The sequence below is a fragment of the Colobus angolensis genome, unplaced genomic scaffold, assembly GCF_000951035.1.
Source record: "Colobus angolensis palliatus isolate OR3802 unplaced genomic scaffold, Cang.pa_1.0 Scaffold85, whole genome shotgun sequence".
In the NCBI taxonomy this organism is placed as follows: Eukaryota; Metazoa; Chordata; class Mammalia; order Primates; family Cercopithecidae; genus Colobus; species Colobus angolensis.
The window spans coordinates 1,416,153-1,434,878 of record NW_012122376.1 but is presented as its reverse complement, the minus strand read 5'-3'; the positions used below and the strand labels follow the sequence as shown (position 1 = coordinate 1,434,878).

Here is an 18,726-nt window from a genome sequence, read left to right as displayed (position 1 = left end):
GTCATGATCTGCCTGCCTCGGCCTCCCAAAGTGCTGGGATTACAGGCATGAGCCACCATGCCCAGCCTGTAATTTTTTTTTTTTTAGTAGAGACAGAGTTTCACCATGTTGGCCAGGCTGGTCTTGAACTCCTGGCCTCAGATGATCTGCCCACCTTGGCCTCCCACACCACACGCAGCTGACTAATAGATTTTCTTACCTAAAAGTTAGTCTCTGGTTATGTTTCTTCTTGCCTCGTTAGGTGACTGGCCTGAGGCGTAGCTGTGTTTCCGTCCCGTCACGTGTGGGCTGTAGCATATCATTTATGCATGTCCTGGAAGTTTCTGTGCAAGTGACACAGCCCTTGACGCGTTGAGCCCAAGCACCATCTGATCTTTGTTTACTGCACTGATTATGGTGTTATTTGATCTTTCCTTCAATTTTCCTCATGCTACTTGAATTTCCACGTTGTTTTTGTCCCGGCATTTTAAAAAATTTATAGGGAATCTGAATTACAGAATCTGCCTCTCAGCCCTGCACTTTCTCAGTTGTCTGTTTCTTAAAAAGGTTTTGTTCAGCCTTCACGTTATTTTAGCATGATGTGTGTGTGTGTGTGTGTGTGTATATATATATTTATTTATTTTTATTTTTTTATTTTTTTTGAGACGGAGTCTCACTCTGTCACCCAGGCTGGAGTGCAGTGGCGCCATCTCGGCTCACTGCAAGCTCCGCCTCCCAGGTTCAGGCCATTCTCCTGCCTCAGCCTCCCGAGTAGCTGGGACTACAGGCGCCCGCCTCCACACCCGGCTACTTTTTTGTATTTTTAGTAGAGACAGGGTTTCACTGTGTTAGCCAGGATGGTCTCGATCTCCTGACCTCGTGATCTGCCTGCCTTGGCCTCCCAAAGTGCTGGGATTACAGGCATAAGCTACCGCGTCCGGCCGACGCATTTTTTTAAAAGTCATTTTGAGAACTGTCTTTATTTAACTAGCTGCAATTGTCCCAGAGCTTAATTAGAAGCAGCATATTGCAACTGTTTGGGTGCTATCTTGAGGCAAAATAATTACCCTATAACAATAATGTGTGTGTTAGTAAACTTGTCATTATTGTCATAGAGGGCTGGAAAGAGTGTCTTCTTAAAGCCCACGAGGACCCTGGGGTACTCTGCGAATAGCAGCGTTCTAAAGCTGAAGGAAAAAATTAAGTGAAAAAAAAAACTGTGTGAGTGGTCAGAAGCCCCATGTCCTTATGCATCATGGCACAGCCCACCCTGTAATGACAAGAAGGTGTTGTATTCCACTGACACTTGTGGGCTCTTCCGTGATCCCTGGGGTTGCTGCGTGTACATCCCCAGAGGCTCTCTCAACACAGTTACCAAGGTCAGGTGGGTTACTTAGACCGTCTCTCTAGCTCATACCCTGTACTTCCGGAGGCTGAAGGTGACAGGACAGACCCCAGCCCAAGACTGGAGGCTGATTGGAGTTGCCAGACATCTACTATATACAAAGCATGTCCTGAATTTTGCAGCTTTTGTCCTGGATCCTTTATTAATTTGTCAGGATGCACTAAATGTTCTGTATTCAGCTTTTCTTTTTTCCAGTCAATTACAGAATTCAGCAATAAGAGCTATTATTCAGATTTAACCGGGCCTACCCTGCGGCTGAGGAATGCTGCTGCCCAACCCGTGCTCTTGGTTAATGGAGAAGGCAGCAATGCCTGTGTCCCTCCATTAATAGTCACTTAAAAACACTCATTCCTCCTTTCTGGTTATATTTTAATGTCCCCAGGGAAGAAGTCAAATAACTCTGCCTGCAGTTTCTTTAGTGACCAAAAGAGCAAAGTCCGTGACGGGCCCTTTGTCATAGCTGTTTTGGTCCCAGATCCAGCTGATAGGTTTCTTGATGAAATAATGTCTGCGAATCCCTTTCTCAGAGCGGCAGGCGGTGTGAGTGTGAGAGAATCTGCAGTGACCGCGGGTGATGGGCAGGAGGTGGTGGTGGAAGGTGGTGATGGAGACCTCCTTAAAACCCCAGGTGGTGAATTTCTTCTTCCCTCCTCCCTGGCTCACTGCCTTTTAGCAGCTGTGGCATGGCCAGGGCATGGGGAGCTTCTCCAGGAGCATTAGCTGAAGAGGTAACGCTGTCAGAGGACAGCAGTTACTAGTAAGTAACCTACATTTCCCTTCTACTCTGACTGTTCCCTGCTGTCTAAATAGAGAAAGTGGAATTAAGTTTATTGTCTGTGACCTAATACTAATTCCTCTTATATCCTGCCTTTGTGCAAAGGGGTAAGGGCCATTTAAAAAGTAGTGGACGAAGCTTTAGTATTGTCAACACTTTCAGGGGTTATAAAACAAATCTATTGAATGAACAAGAATGTGAGAGACAGTATTCTAGAGTCATGTGTGATCGTCCAAATTGTATATTTTATTATAAAAAGTATGTAAAGTCATGGTATTATAGAGTGTTAAAATTATACATTATCAATGAATCAAGAAATTAAAATTCCTGATGAAATTCTTGTCAAATCACTTTCATGTCTATTAAAGCTTTTAACTTTTTCTCTAGTAAAATAGTGGTCAAAATTAGCATGTGGAAAGTAGGCCAGTGATACTGAAGTCGTAAGCGATGCTTCTAAGCCTAGAGATATTGCAGCAACCTCTTCCAAGCCTGATAGCCCCTTGCGAAGAGTGCTTTCAAATGGGTAACTTGAAAAAGCCAGCTAAGCAAAGATCAATGGAATCATAGAACATTAAGACATGGCAACTTGAGAAAAAGATTGAATTTGCACCTTTTTTTTTCTTTTTTTAAATTAGATTTTTTTTTAAGTGATACTTTTCAAATGTTACTTTCAGAAGCTGTTATTTTGGTCTGTTTCTTTCATCCTGCATGTGCTAATTTCCTTGATTAATTTGGAGAACATCTGCATATAATTCCGTGGTCTTTTCATTGGCAAAACCTCACAGCTTTGTGCAAGACTTGGAGAGTTCACATTCCAGACAGTCTGGGATTGTATCTAATTGAAATGCCAAACCTACCGAAGTGCCAGAGCGTAAGTGTATAATTATGTAATTTTCTCTTGATCTTTCAGAGTCTTCCTGCGAGCAATTAATCAGTATGCAGATATGCTGAACAAAAAATTTCTGGATCAAGCCAACTTTGAGCTACAGGTAAGAGAAGAGGTAGACACGACCTTTGTGAAGAAATCATGTTGGAACAAATTACTGGTCTGAGCCAATATCTTACAGTATTTCTAATCCTTGAACTTAATTGGTCTCCCATCCAAGATGCGGAAATGGAATTTATAGTATGTACTATTGGAACCTGAGGAGTGAAAATTATGCCTTTGGAGTATTTGCTTAATTTAGCAAGGAAGGAGATAGAGTTGTTTCAGAGAGAAGCTATTGAATCAGAGTGACAAGGAGGAACTCTCCAAGCAGGGAGGCCACCGAGTCCCAGTGTGTGTAGCTGCCAAAATTGTCTCAGCTCATCTTACTGTGGAGGGAGGATCAGCAGAGGAGGAGACACAGGTCTGCACCTCGAGCTCAGCTTGCTTTTATAACTCTGTGTCCCCCCCACATCCTCTCTTGGCCTTGTGCTACTAGCAGTGGCTTTTACCAGGCCAGAGACCCTGCCCCCGAGACCCCGTGGTCCCTCGGAAATGCTCCTTTGGTGCATGCAGTGTGAGAGAGGGAGTGTGTGTGTTTGTGTGCGTGTGTGCATGCATGCTGTGGGGATTGATCTTGCCTGGCCTGATTTCTTGCTGTGCATCCAAAATGTATGGCTCTCACTTCCATTGTACTCTTGATGTGTTTTTGCTAATAATGATTTTATCGGTCATTATTATTACTTAGTTGTTATTTTAGTATAGTTTACAAATTTTTGAAAGGCATGCAGATTCAAATGGCATGTTTATTTCCTGGGCAACATGGTTCACTCTCTCAAAAGGAACCCGAAGAATTTCTGTTTACCCATTGGGTGATCCAACCCCAAAATAAGTTACCCAATAGCAAAAATTATATAGCCACCTGCTTTTCCATTTGCATTGCCCTTATTTTTATAATTTTTTAATTTTAAATTTTTATTGTATTGGCATTATAGGACATAATTAGATAATAATACATCAGGTGCCATATATCTAAACATGTTACTTGTTTGTAATTTTTTTATATCATTTTCTCTACTGAATGCTTGTTTTCATATGTCATAATAACATACTTTCTCCTGATACAATGTATATGTGCTGAATATCAGTTTAGCAGGTAAAATAGGAAACATTCCTTCCTACCCCTTTGCTGCCTCTCACTGCTCCTCTGCAGGAGTAACTTTTAACTCATTGTTCTGAATTCTTTGTCACGCTTTCAGTATTTATATGGGCCTGTGTGTGTTTTCTTTTGGCCTTTAACATGAACTGGATCATACTCTGTGTTTTTCAGCTCTGTCATATTCCACGATGTAAATGTACCAACATTTATTCACGATGTGAATGTACCAACATTTATTCACGATGTGAATGTACCAACATTTATTCAGCCATTTCTGCACTGATAACCTAGAGGCCATTTCCAGTTCTTTACAATCACAAGCTGTGCTACCGTGAAGGCCGCGATACATGTGCCTCTTAGTGCACGCATTGCTGTGGAATAGGTTGATCTCTAGGCCAAATGATACAACATTTTAAGTTTGATGGAAAATGAGCAGTTTCCTTCCTGACATGATTTTAGCAATTTGCCATCCCACCAACCTTGTTTGAGAGCAGCCACTTTCTATCTAGAATCTTCTTCAACACTGATTTCTTTAAAATGATTGATTTATGTTTTTATTGGCATTTTTCTGATGATTATTTAGGCTAAGAATACTTAGCAGCCGTGTGGGTTTCTGCTGTGAACTCTCTGATCATTTCTTCTGCTCATGTTTGTATTTGACTGTCTTCCTTTTTTATAAGTTAGAATTGTTGATATAGGCTAGGCATGATTTTAGGCTTATTGTATAGAAATATTTCATTTTTCTACAGTGAAATCTGTAGAAAATCTGTGTTTCTTTTACAGCTGTCTGGTGTTACGTTTTACTTGGCAAATCTCTCCTTGCCTTAATATTATATACTTCTAAATTTTACTATTTTGTATTAGTTAGAATCTGCTAATACCTTTGTGGTTTTGTGGTTTTTGTGGTTTTGTGTTTGTTTTACCTTTCAGGTGTTTAATCCATTTGGGATTTCTGTAGTTAGTATGGGGTAAGGATCTAACTTACTACATCATTTCATGAATAGATGACCCTTTCTCCAATGATTTGAAATTATAATATAATTATAAATGTATGTGTGTATAAATTCCATTTTTTGTATTAATATCATAGAGGCTTAATCCTTTTACCTTTGTGTCCAGCTAGCAGAGTCACTACTTTTCCACTCGTTTTTTTGTTTGTTTGTTTGTTTTTTTGAGACGGAGTCTTGCTCTGTCTTTTAGGCTGTAGTGCAGTGGCGCAATCTCGGTTCACTGCAAGCTCTGCCTCCCGGGTTCGCGCCATTCTCCTGCCTCCGCCTCCTGAGTAGCTGGGACTACAGGCGCCCGCCACCACGCCTGGCTAATTTTTTGTATTTTTTAGTAGAGACGGGGTTTTGCCATGCTAGCCAGGATGGTCTTGATCTCCTGACCTCGTGATCCGCCTGCCAAAGTGCTGAGACTACAGGCGTGAGCCACCGCGACCCGCCTTCCACTTGTTTTCTACTGCAGAATTATCTTGGCTGTTTTTGTGCATGTCCTGTTCCATTCAGAGTTTAAAATCAGATGGCTGAATTTCTCTTTGAAAAACATACCACTTTGATTTTAGCTGGAATCCCATTGAATTGATAAATAAATTTGGGGGAAGTTTATAGTATTTGAGGGAATACTTGGCAGTATTTTTTTCCCCTATTTAGGTATTTGTTGTGCCATTTTTCTAGTTTTTTCTAGGTCAGGTCTCACGCGTGGCTTGCTGGGTAGATTCCTGTGTGTTGTAGTTGTGGCTGCTCTGGTGGGGGAGCCTGTTTCTCGGCATGCTGGTTCTCCCTGGCTTTCTTCCTGTTTCATGAGGATGGCACCTTGGACTCTCACCGTGAGCCCAAACACCTTGCAAGCCATGTGCTTCAGGGCCCACATAGAGTTTTGCCCCTTGGCAGGTGTGACACACATATTTATTGTTTGAGGAGGGTTTAGCAGGAATTGCTGCCTGCTGTCAGCTGCATTCTGACAGTCACAGTCAGAGGCCCATCTAGAACAGGACCCGTGTCTGCACGTACCCAGAACAGATCTTAATCTAAACGCCACCACCACTGCCATGAGTGCTCTGCCTCAAAGGCACTCCTGGTCCTATGTAGGAAAAGAACGAATTAGGAGTTGGTGAAGCTGTCATGTCAAAAGAAGCATTCGTGTTTTGTTGTCGTTGTTGTTGTTGCTGCTGTTGCTGTTGTTGCTGTTGCTGTTGTTGTTGTTGTTGTTGTTAAAGGGAGCAGGTGGGAATTAAGATCTGTTCTGTGTCCTTGCAGGCATGGGTCCCATTCTGGCTGAGCCCCTGACCATGATTCTCAGAATACTGGTGGCTGCAGCCAGTGATTCCTGCCGGTGCTGTGGCAAGGCTGAAATCGGTGGGAGTCCCAAAAACAAAAGGAATGACTTGCATTTTATTGACTGGTGCTCCCCTTTCTTTATAAAGGGGGCTAAAAAAAGAGAGCCCCACTGTGGGCTCTGAGGTTGGGGGTCCCGGGATCAGACCCCCATTCTGCTTCATGTGTTTCCTGTAGCTTTGGGCTGTTCTCTAAATCTCAGCTCTGCAATGGAGATGACAGCACCTACTTGGTTATTCTGTGGTAATCAAATGAGCTGGTGTATGACTATAGAAAGTGTGCCATTCATGGGAAGTGTTGGATAAATGCAAACCCAACAGACTTTTCTCAAATCCTACAAATGCTCTTAAATTTCCACTTACTTCTCAGGTCATTAAAAATGGGTCAATATAATGTTCACACTTTGTTTTTATAGAACTCTTTGCAGCTATCTCCTTTGATATAATAAATATTATCCCTGGTTTGTAAATGAGAAAACTGAGACCCACAACTTTCTTCTAAAGGCCATTGTCTTTTAAACCACACATATGTAGTCCCTAAACCCTTGAAATATGGGTTTATTGAAGCACGAAATGTTTGATCTTTTTACATTTGTTTTCCTTGTCTAGTGTATGTATGATTTGGGGGTATAGTAGAGTCCTAAATTTTGGAAATCTATACTATTCTTAACTGAAGAGCTTCATAATTACATTAATAAAAGCTAACATTAGCCTGGCATGGTGGCTAACACTTGTAATCCCAGCACTTTGAGAGGCTGAGGGAGGTGGATCACTTGAGGTCAGGAGTTTGAGACCAGCCTGGCCAACATGGTGAAACCCCATCTCTACCAAAAATACAAAAATTATCCAGGCATGGTGGTGCACACCTGTAATCCCAGCTACTCAGGAGGCTGAGGCAGGAGAATTGCTTGAACCCAGGAGACAGAGTTTGCAGTAAGCCGAGATCATGCCACTGCATTCCAGCCTGGGCAACAGAGGGAGACTCCATCTCAAAATAAATAAATAAATACATAAACGAACAAACAAACATTGGTGAAGTGCTTACACGTGCTCTGTACCATGCCGCCTTAAATTCTGTGCATATATTTACTTCTTTGATCTTCTGAGCACTCCTATAAGATAGATACTCTTGAAATTCCCATTTCATCCATGAGGAAACTGAGGCAGAAAGAGGTTAGAGTAGTTGTCCGAGTAAATGGCAGAGCCGGGATTGGAATATGTGCACTGTGGCCTCCGAGCCCACACACTCAGGCCTGAACTACACCGTGGGGGGCTGGTTAGCAACATGTATAGAGTGAGTGTGGGGTTTTTTTTTTAACTTTTCAGAAGTGTGTGCTGAGGAAATGATAAATGTCTGAGAGCATTGTTGAGATCCTGTATCAAGCTGTTCAACAACTTAGCATCTCCTCCTTTTTGGTTTTCAGCTGTGGAACAACTACTTTCACCTGGCTGTTGCTTTCCTTACTCAAGAGTCCCTGCAACTGGAGAATTTTTCAAGTGCCAAAAGAGCCAAAATCCTTAACAAGTAAGTTCTCGTCCAGCTCTGAAACTGCAGGCAGGAGCCTCCAACTCTAATAGCATAATTTTCATGTCGTTTCTAAGCCAACTGGTACAAATTGAGATGTAATCACGGTGTAATGAAAGGGTGGTTTTAAATCATGAATCAGGTTTTGCCTTTTCTAACCCATGAATCAAGATCTAAAATTGCAGGACTCATCTTGGAAGGTTCCAAGTCAGTGTAATTCAAGACCATTAGAGTAATGCAGAATTTCAGTTTCCGGAGATAATTCCTTTTGCTGTGCACTATTCTGATGTCATTTCACATATGGTTCACTTTAGTGCTTAATTCTTCAATTCAAAAGGAGCTTCTGATGAAAGCTCTTGGCTGTGTTGGGATTGTTGAACAACTCATTGGGGAGTTATTGGTGGTTCCTTCTTGGCAGCAGAAAACCCCTGTCTTCTTCTGGGCAGGAGCTTTGAATGGACTGAAGTGGCACCTTGTATCATTGTAAATAAACATCTCCAAAGCTCCATGAAGGCTGAGATCCTTGCCGGCTCCTTCCGCTCTGTAACCCCAGTTTGCATCATGCACTGCTCATGATTCAGTCTCAAGAAACCCAGTTGTTGCATGGGCTTCCTTCCCATGTTTGGGCACCTGGAGGGTCTTGCGCCTCTCTTTCTGCCTCAGTTTCACTAATTTCTCACTGCTGTCGGTGTTCCTTTCATAAGTCCTTTTGCGAAGAGTTCTGAAATTGCTTTGGTGTTGCCGAGTCATCAGTCACTGTTTGTCATTTTATAAATACCTCTGCAATATCTCGACCGTTCTAAGGCGTGGCCAACTCCATGCTGCTAACTGAGGTTAGAGATTCCAGAAAGAGTTTCAGAAGGCGTCAGCTGCTCTTTCTCATATCCTGTGAGTCTGTATCTCACTTTCAGGGCAAATCCAAAGCACATTATCTCTGGAGAGTAAGAATTATAGTCATGGACTGGGCTCTGGTGCGCAGCCAGTAATGATAATACCAGCTACTTGGGAGGCTGAGGCAGGAAGATCACTTGAGCCCAGGAGGTCAAGGCTGCAGTGCACCATCGTCACACCTGTGAATTGTCATGCACTCCAGTCTGGGCAACATGGCAAGACCTCCTTTCAAAAAAGAAAGAAAAGAAAGAATTATAGTCACGCACTACATAACCACAGACTACATGCTGTGTTTTTACTATAACTTTTCTTTGTTTAGATACACAAATACTCACCATTGTGTTACATTTGCCTGTGGTATTTATTATAGTAACATGGTACCTGACAAACATGTCGTACAGGTTTGTAGCCTAGTAACAGTAGACTACACCGTATGGCCGAGGTGTGTAGTAGGCTGTAGTATCTCGGTTTAAGTTCACTCTACAATGTTCACACAATGACAAAATCACCCAGCGACATGTTTCTCAGAGCGTATCCCTGTCATTAGCAAAGCATGAGTGTATTTCAGCAAATCATTTACTCAGCCTGTACTTTACGTTAGTGACTTTCTAAGCATTTCATGTGCATTTTTCATCTATAATCATGAAAAAGCAAAACTATTCCTTAGGCCCTCGTGTCTGCCCTAGTTTCTAGATGAAGAAGGTCACACACAGTGACCGAGCCACTTGGCCAGTCCTACACCTAGAATGCATTCTAATCTAGGCGGTTCAGGGCCCACGAGTTTCACCTGGGCTGCTTTTAGAACCTTCGAGCTTTTGGTCTGCACCTAGCTAACTAAAGATCACCTTTCACCTGGCCATCTTCCCGCCAGGCTTCCTCATCTGGGTGATTCTTGTCTGACAGCCATCCATGCAAACAGTGATCATTGTTCAGAAACAAGAAATGCACTTGCTGAGCCAAGCACTGAGAATGGTGTAGGCAGAGTGGGTGCTCACCTCTGACTACCGGAGCGGCACGCAGCAGCTGCAGCCCCCCACCTCGGGGCCTGCACAGGTGGCTGCCGCTCCTCCTGGCTTCTAGCATCGAGAGACAGACTTCTCCAGGCTGCATCTTCTGGAGACTGGCTCAGCAGAGGCGCGGGCTCCTGCTTTGTGGAATGCAGGCTCCCTCAGGGCCCAGGGGAAGGGAGGGATGGCGCTTTGTAGTTGTTGCTGTTGTTGTTGATTTGTCTTTGTGCTGGGAATTGTAGTGCAGAAGGTAGTGACCAGTGCACACTAAGCAAATGAAGCACAATGCACTTCAATGCACTGTGAATCCACTAGGTGCAGACACACCTCCTTCAGCACACACCCCTTGTTGTCCCGTCCAGCGAAAGGACAGCTCGGCCACAGCAGGTGGAGCCGCTTGCCCACGTGCCCAGGGCCCACCGTGGGGTGAAGCTGGGATCCCAAGCCCAGCCCCAGCTGTCTTCAGAGCCCACTCTTTGCCAAGCACGCTGCAGCTCCTAGCCTTGGAGATGCCTGCGGGAGAAGAGAGGTGAATTTAAACTGGAAATCTGCCTCAACAGAACTGGCATCTTCTTAGTGGATTCTAGAATAAAACAATTTGGGGCTGAGCACCCCGCGGGCCCTAGCAGGGCAGCTCAGTGCTGGGCCCTTCCTCCTGGCGTGAGTGTTAAGAGCCTAAGGCAACATCAAGACAAGCACTAACACCGGTGCAGTGGCTCATACCTGTAATCCCAGCATTTGGGAAGGCCAAGATGGGAGGATAGCTTGAGTCCACGAGTTTGAGACCAGCCTGGACAACATGACAACACCCTTCTCCACAAAAAAATACAAAAATTCGCCAGGCATGGTGGCACGCACATGTGGTGCCAGCTACTCCGGAGGCTGAAGTGGGAGGATCTCTTGAGCCCAGGGGGTCGGGGCTGCAATGAGCCATGATCACACCACTGCACTCCAGCCTGGCTGACAGCGTGAGACCCTCTGTCTCAGAAAAAAAAAAAAAGAAGAGAAAAGAAAAAGAACATTAACCTCGAAGCGCTTTGGCTGCTAGAGAAAACGTTTGCTTCCCACATAGTGGCGTGGATTCAGAAGCTTCAAAGCCACAGAAAATTAAACACAGCCAGCTGGTATCGCCCCCTCAGGAGCCACCCAGGGTCTCTCCTCAGGGCTTTCGTATTCTCTTTGTCACAATGGTAGCAACAGGAGACTCTGGAGTTTCCCCAGGAAAAGTCCCCAGGCAGTTCAGAAGTTGTCTTTGCAAGACCCTGGCAGGATAGCCTCGGGGCTTTGTGCCGTCTGAGGGGCCTCTCCAGAGCTCCCCTTGTGGAGGTGACAGGAGATCCAGGACAAAGCCCCGGAGGCTGAGATAAGGCTGCCTTGACCTTGAGGCCGCGCGGCACACACATGTGTAGGGTCAGCCTTATTTGTTGTAGTCTTCATGACACGTGATAAGCCTTCAGCCCTTCATAGTCCGTTTGCAAATTTTATTTCTAAATAGCAAAACCTGCATAAGAAATATGTGAAGGTGTCCTACCCCAGTGCTTAAATTTTCTCAGGCACATACAGTGCCTAGAAATGTGATTTAAAATTGTCTGGTTAAAAGGGATTCAGTGCCCGCTCTGTGCTCAGTCGGGCCATGGTCCTGGTGCTGGGGACAAAGACACAGACCTCATAACGAAGAAGGTCATGGTCTAGTGGGGTAAATGGAGAAGCAAAAATAATGAATGGAGTGGGGCACACATGGAGTGGTGACAGAGGGCCTTGGCAGCCCGGAGATGGCCTGTGGGAACCAGCCGTGGGAGACAGGCCTCCTGGCAGCTTGAGCTTCCCGGCTGGGTGGTGAAGGCAGCTGAGAGGTTTGCCAGGGAACATCAAATGCCAAAGGGCATGGCGCCATCTACATATAAGCAGAGACATGATCTGGGTTGGCGAAGTGTAAGGGAGCAGCAGGACCGGGGCGGCTTGGAGCTTGGGGCAGGGTGTGGGGGCTCGTGGTCTGGGAGTCAACCTCATGCTCTGAGCAAAAGTTGAGCACTGACTTGGAGCCCCATGGAGCAATGCACCTGTCTGTTTCTAGGGGGGGGAGCCATGACACACCCACTTAGTGGGCTCAGCACTGCCTCCATCTGGGGCCTGTCTCTCACTCTGGGGCTTGTGAGTCCAACCTAAGGCATCCGAGGGAGCATCCCCAACCCCTCAGCCTACCCTTCCCTTCCCCCTTGCCAAGCCCTGCAGCTCCTCACCTCTGCTTGGTCCACAGCTTTGTGGCTCAAAATGATAGAAATTCCAGCATCAGGAGACCTGTCTGCTCCATCCTCCTAATGAATGAGGTTGGGGAGATAATTAGGATTTTCATTCTAAAGACATTCCCCAACGTACATGGGAGTAAATAAAAGAATGGGTCATACCACGCAGAAAACTGATTATGGCAGACCCAAATTGAGTATGATATTCGCCAGTGTACCACAAAATAAATAACCCCTAGGAATCAAGTCCATAATATGAAATGTTAACTGGCTCGACCTTCAGACATCCTTGGTGCTAGTGACTCCCAAGGACGAACAGAGATGTTAACAGAATTCTAAACCTGACCAGCAGCTCTTCCTCCCAACCCAGCCCCCTAGACTTTTTTACCTTATTGGGGCTCAGGAAATATGACCAAAATGTAAAAGGGATGACTTTTGATTAGCAGCCAGCTTGACAATTTTGGTATGCAAGACACGTGCACCCTGGTGTGGGGCAGTATGTTGAAGGACTGCAAGGGAGCTTCTGTGTTCAGGACCAGAAGAGGAAAAGGGTTCATGAATTGGGCCTCCTGCGTATCTAAGCATAAAGTGCTCGCTTAAAGTTTCAGCACGAGAGGTTAAAGTTTGATGGCAAAGTTCAGCTCAGTGCAGAGAGGCCATCCACAAAGACCTCCTCCCCACCTGGTCCCTAGGCTGCTTTCAGTTTTGGGGAGGTTTTGTTTTTGTTTTTGTTTTTTTGTGACTATACAAGTCTGCAGTGTTCTAAGAGGATAGGTTTCACAATGGGACCAAAATATCCCCTTCTGACCAAACACTGGGTTCTGCACCTCCAGGAGATTAAGTCAAACTCTAGATACTACCTTTAAGGAAACTAACAGGAAATAAACATGCTATGCAAGCCCCATTTTGCAGTGTGACCTAATCAGAAGCTGCAACTGTATATTCCTGATTGTAACAGGAGATATGATTAATTTAATTTGTGTCTGTGCTAATTTTTTTCAAGAGACTGAAATTATTCAAAATTAAATTCACTTATTAGAAGGAGACTCAGGGAGTTAGACTTAACAAGCGGTGACCTGTGCCAGCTTCAGGTCAGAAAAGCTCACTGTGTCCCACATGCACCGGTGGTGGTGTGTCCTGCCTCAGGAAGGTAGGCACTGTCACGTCAGACCTGTGTCTGGCAAGATTTACTACCATTCATTGGTTCCCATTTGAGGTCCCACCCCTTTCACCTCTTTAAGAACCCACCAGTCTTTCCCATGAAGTTAAAAATGCCTCACCCCAGCCATCAGCTCCCTCCAGCTTCCTTTAGGTCCATCTCAGCCCTCTCCTTGTCTCCTTTCCCCACCTCCCAGCCACTCTGATGCTGGCTCTGGGCACTGCATTCCCCCAGAACCTCAGCCAGGTCCTGGCTGCCCCCACGCAGGTGGAAGGGTGTTCAGCCTCCTAGATATTCTCCATCCTCAACAGGTTTCTTCTTTCCTTCCATCTCAGAACACGCTTTTCTTCGCTCTCAGAACGCTCCTGAGTTTTTCGCCAAGCTTTTTGGTGTCTTCTCTCTCTTGCCAGATTCCTACCCCTGAACCCCAGCATCGAGTGGCAGGGGGCTCCTCACACCTTGGTCTTAGGCCTTCACATTCTATGCTCTTTCCTTAGGAAAGCATTTTTCAAACTGCAGGTCTCAGCCTTTGATTGGGTCACTTTGATTGGGTCAGAATATTCCCTTAAAGGGCCATCACATCTGTTTCCTAGGCTGATCTGCCGTAACAGTGAACACAAACCGGGTGACTTGAATTTTGTTGTCTCGCAGTTACGGAGGCCAGAAGTCCAAAATCAAGGTGTGGGCAGGATTGGCTCCTTCTGGAAGTTCCCTGCCTCCCTCCTGGCTTCCGGTGGCTTCCCCGGTCTTCGGCGTTCTTTGGCTTGTGGCTGTGTCACTCCAATCCCTGCCCCATGTTCCTGTGACCTCCTTCCTTGTCTTCCTGTGTATCTGTGTCTCTCAGTCTCCCTCTCCTTGTAAGGACACAGGTCACTGGGTCTAGAGACCACCCTACTCCAGCATGACTTCATCTTACCTTGAGTACATCTGCAAAGACTATTTCCGAATAAGGTCACAGTCATGGATACCAGGGTTTAGGACTTCAACATAGCTTTAAAGGGGACACAGTCCAACCCACACGAGTCATGACCAGTAGACTTTTTTTTTCTTTTTTCAGTGAAATAGAATCTAGGAAAAAATACCAGCATTCATTGCAGGCAGTAAGGTTAAGCATCGTTTCATAAAACTTTATACACACACACGTATATTAATATATGTGCTGGTTAATAAATGTATTTTTTATGTCAGAAAAGTTTATGAAACCTAAAAAAAAGTGGCGGGGGGGCGCTTTAAAAACACCTGCCACCTGCAGCCTCTGCTCACAGCACATCCCCCTCACCCCCGGTCTCTTCCGCAGAAGGAGCCAGCTCTGTGTTCTGCAGCCCCACCCACCAGGCACTCACCTACTCCCTACCTGCCACGGGGCCTTGGTGCCTGCTGGTCCTTCTGCCCGGAACGCTCTTCCCTATGCTCTTCGTCCAGATTTCATCTCTCCTTCTTCAAATCTCAGAGCAAATATTACTGTCCTAGAGAGCTCCTGCCAGAGCCAAGCTGAGCCCACTGTTACGTTTTCTCACAGTTCCCATGTTTTCCCTACAAAGCCGTGATCCTGGCCTTCACAAAAACAATCCTCTATCTATGTATCTATACGTGTTTATCTTGTGTGACTATTTTGTTAATGTTCGTCTCTCTTACCATGCTCGTAGCCCACTGTGCTTTGTGGGTCTTGTCTGTTCTCCATATTATAGTAATATTAATATTCCAATATGAATATTCATATTTCTACTTTAGCTTTGTGTCTGGCCCAAGTGCTCAGGAAATGTTCACTAAGTGAATCGATCTAAATGACCATTGCAACCATGAGGGGAATATTATGCCCAGCCTGAGGTTTTAAAGGAAGGACCTAGCGTGGCTCCAGTGCCTGCCAGATAAGACAGGGACATCGTCACTCTCTTGTTGTTCACAAAAACCTAGGACTGAGCATCATGCACCATTCTCCCAGCACTACAGATGAGGAGACGGAGGTCAGAGTGGTCGAGTAAATTGCCTGGTGTGCTTAGATTCAGGCTCAGGCTGGCCTTACCCCCAAGCCTGGGCTGTCGCTCAGGGGTATGTTTCTTGGAGTGAAGATGCAAGAAACCAGGTGCTAAGGTTAGACCACAGGGACCAAATTCACACAATTTTATGTCCAAGTTACAGCCTGGATGTGGGATCCCAGATCTCCCTGGGTGGTAGGAAGTGTGCCTCCTAAGCATACGTTCTCCTGCTCAGTCATGCCGTGGGTGGGCACAGGTGAGAAGCTCCAGGCCGTCCTGGCTCGGTGGAGTCAGGCATGTGTGTTCCCCACTGTGAATCTCAGCTCTGTTATTGAGAAAATGGGCACAGAGGTGTCGGCTTGCTCAGCTCATAGTCTGATTCCACAATCAAGTGAAAGGAAAGCACTGTGAAAGATGTGATGCTGTGTCGTGCTGTGGAGGCATGGAAAGTCCCTGGCCCCGGGGCTGCGTGCTGTGGGTGTGGGAGTCTGAAGACTTGGATTCTCTACTCTCCTTCCCGGTGAGGATGACCATGTCCTTTTGCTTCTCTCCTGTACAACTGGTGCAGTCCCCTCGGTTGTTTATTGCTAGAGAGGAACTTAGTTATGGTCCCCAGGGCTGCCGCCAGCCCGGGGTTCTGCTTCCAGGCAATAAGCTTTATTAGCCCCACACTCTCAATTATCCTTTTTTCCTCCTCCGTGGGAAGAACGAAGAAATGGCTTGGGAAGCCCTCTTGAGGTCTGGTGACAGCTGTGACTTTTTTTGGGGATTACTCTGGGGCATGTATAGATTCATCAAAGCTGCCTTCTTATTAAAACCAAGGAAAAGATCCCTCTCACTGCCAGGGACATCCAGCCGGCCCTTCCCCTCACAACTCCCCATTCTCCCTCACTGCCTCTGCTCCAGGCTAGAGTGCCCTTGTCCTGTTTGACAATTAAAACCGCATCTTTAGCACCTTGATGCGGCAGGCCCGACTCTCCTGAGGTGTGTGCTCTCCTGTCCTTGCTAATCCCCCAGTTCTCAAATACTGCCAGCAACTGTCATCTTCCACCTACAAGACAGTAAAGTCTACCTGAGAATGGAACTCCCTCACCCCTCAACCTCCTTCACCACCCAAGGCATTGTGCAGGGAGGCAGGGAGGGGTGGGGAGCAGCAGGGAGGGGCGAGGAGCATCGGGGAGGGATGGGGAGGGGCAAAGAGGATGGGGAGGAGCGGATGCACCTGGCCTTCCAGATCCAGATTGTGGTGCCAGCTCTGGAAATACAGCAAGTTACTCCTGAATTTCCCAAACCACAAGTGGAGAATCCACTGCAACTGAGTCTCCTGTACTTTAGGATGTCTGAACTTTAGGATTTCCCTGGAATCATTATCATTCTAATCATTCTGGGACCTGAGAGAAGTAACTGAGCCGGGGTCCAGCAAGGCACAGACACTGATGAAGTTCAGCCTAGCATTCGGCCTTTTTTTTTGTTTTGTTTTCTTGAGACAGAATCTTGCTCTGCCACCCAGGCTGGAGTGCAGTGGTGCAGTCGCAGCTCACTACAACCTCCACCTCCCAGGTTCAAGCAATTCTTCTGCCTCAGACTCCCAAGTAGCTGGGATTACAGACACGTGCCACCACGCCTGGCTAATTTTTGTATTTTTAGTAGAGACAGGGGTTCACCATGTTGGCCAGGCTGGTCTTGAACTCCTGACCTCAGGTAATCCACCTGCCTCGGCCTCCCAAAGTGCTGGAATTACAGGCGTGAGCCACCGCACCTGGCCTGGGCCTTCCTATTTTGAGGGAATCATCCCAGAATGAGAAGAACTCCGTGTCGCTGGGATGGAGATGCATGTGCAGAGCTTGAGTGGGTCAATACATGCCAGGCCGATCCCACTGTGAACATTTCACCTCTGCTGGGAACACGGGGGCAGGGGCTGTTTGTGTTCAGGAGGGCCACGTCTTTCTGATGCCACGTTCCTGGGCTTGCCCAACACCTGCTTGCCTGGAAGGTGACTCACCCAACTGCACAGCAAGAACCTCACCAACCTCAAGGATGCCAGCCTGCCAGGTCACCCCACAGCCAGCTGCATCCTTGTCCAGCCCTGGCCGCAGCAGCCGCTGGGATCCCTTTGTCTTAGTGCAGGAGCAAAATGGGAATGGGGAGCCAGCACTACAAGCCTCCAAGCAGTGTTCAGGTCATGTGTTTCCTGGGCAATTGGGGGCGTGAGTTATGCAGGTGCTTTCCTCTCTCCCACCCACCCAGATCCAGTAGCTTTGCTGCCTGCGTGTTTTCGCCAACCATGGATGGGCCTCTCCTACTATGGCCTCAGTGCTGGGCCGTCTCCCCATCTGAGATCCACCCCCCTTAACCGAGTCTGCCTGCATCAGCGCTCACCTGGTTTAGGGCTGCGCTTAGAGCTCGCGTGTCCTGGTAGCGAGTGGCGTAGGCTCCAGTGCCTTTTCTCCACCGGCACTGTGGGCCAAGGCGCGTGGCCTCCCACGCATCGCAGCAGAGCCGCCAGGCGAGATTGATCTTCTGTGGTTGAGATGATCACTCTGGCTGTAGCCTGCTCATGCCGTGAGTGACAGACAGGTGCTTAGGGCACAGAGACTTCTCTAATAAGGTGGTAGCAGGCCGAGGTTGTTGATTTCCCGGCCAGGATCTTCGTCTCGAGAGCCACAGCGCGTTCGTCTATAATCAGTGCTTTCCTTCTCACATCTCCTGACACGAGGATGAGCAGAGCAAGCTCGATGACACAGCTGCTCAGCTGTAATCCTGTATGATAATTTTGCAAATTATTATTTTTAATATAATCAGCTTCTTCCTTAGGCAATAAAAGAAAAAGTTAAATTGCTCACAAACTAATAAAGGTTTATCTTCTGGAGCATCAAATTCTGTTTACTCATGAAACGCACACCTCCTCTGTGCCCTCTTCGGGAGGAAAATTAGCATTTATTTTCCCTGATAAACAAAACCGGTGGAAGATTTGTTGGCATCTTTTGGTGTTCAGCCCTTCCTTACATTTAAAATGACATAGAGGAATGCAAGAACTTTGGAAGAGGTCTGCCCTGACTCTGGATTTAATTTTAACTTTGGAAAAACACCTGTTGTGTGCAGTAGGATATTATGTGGTGTCTGCAGTGCCTAGACGCTAACAACATGCACGGAACCAAGCTCCCCCTTGGACCCAGGAGCCAAGAGACTGAAGAAAGGGAAATGCTTTCATGACTCTCCACAACTTCCCTTACGTTCCCACGGGAGAGAAGATGTCGTGTACTCCTCGGTGATGAGAAAGTGAGATTCCCCCAGCTAGATCCCTCCTCCTTCGATTCCTTTTGGTGGCAAGAGAAGTTGAAGCTTTG

General features: G+C 46.4%; 1 protein-coding gene across 2 annotated transcripts in view; it reads left to right on the top strand.

Annotated features, from left to right (window-relative positions):
* DOCK1 (dedicator of cytokinesis 1) overlaps positions 1-18,726 on the top strand; it is a 489,568-nt gene that overhangs the window by 369,969 nt on the left and 100,873 nt on the right. For both annotated transcript variants that reach the window (XM_011930180.1, XM_011930179.1), the window contains exons 29-30: positions 3,070-3,148; positions 8,003-8,103. In XM_011930180.1, the coding sequence (XP_011785570.1) occupies positions 3,070-3,148; positions 8,003-8,103 (180 nt within the window). The remainder of the gene's footprint in view (positions 1-3,069; positions 3,149-8,002; positions 8,104-18,726) is intronic.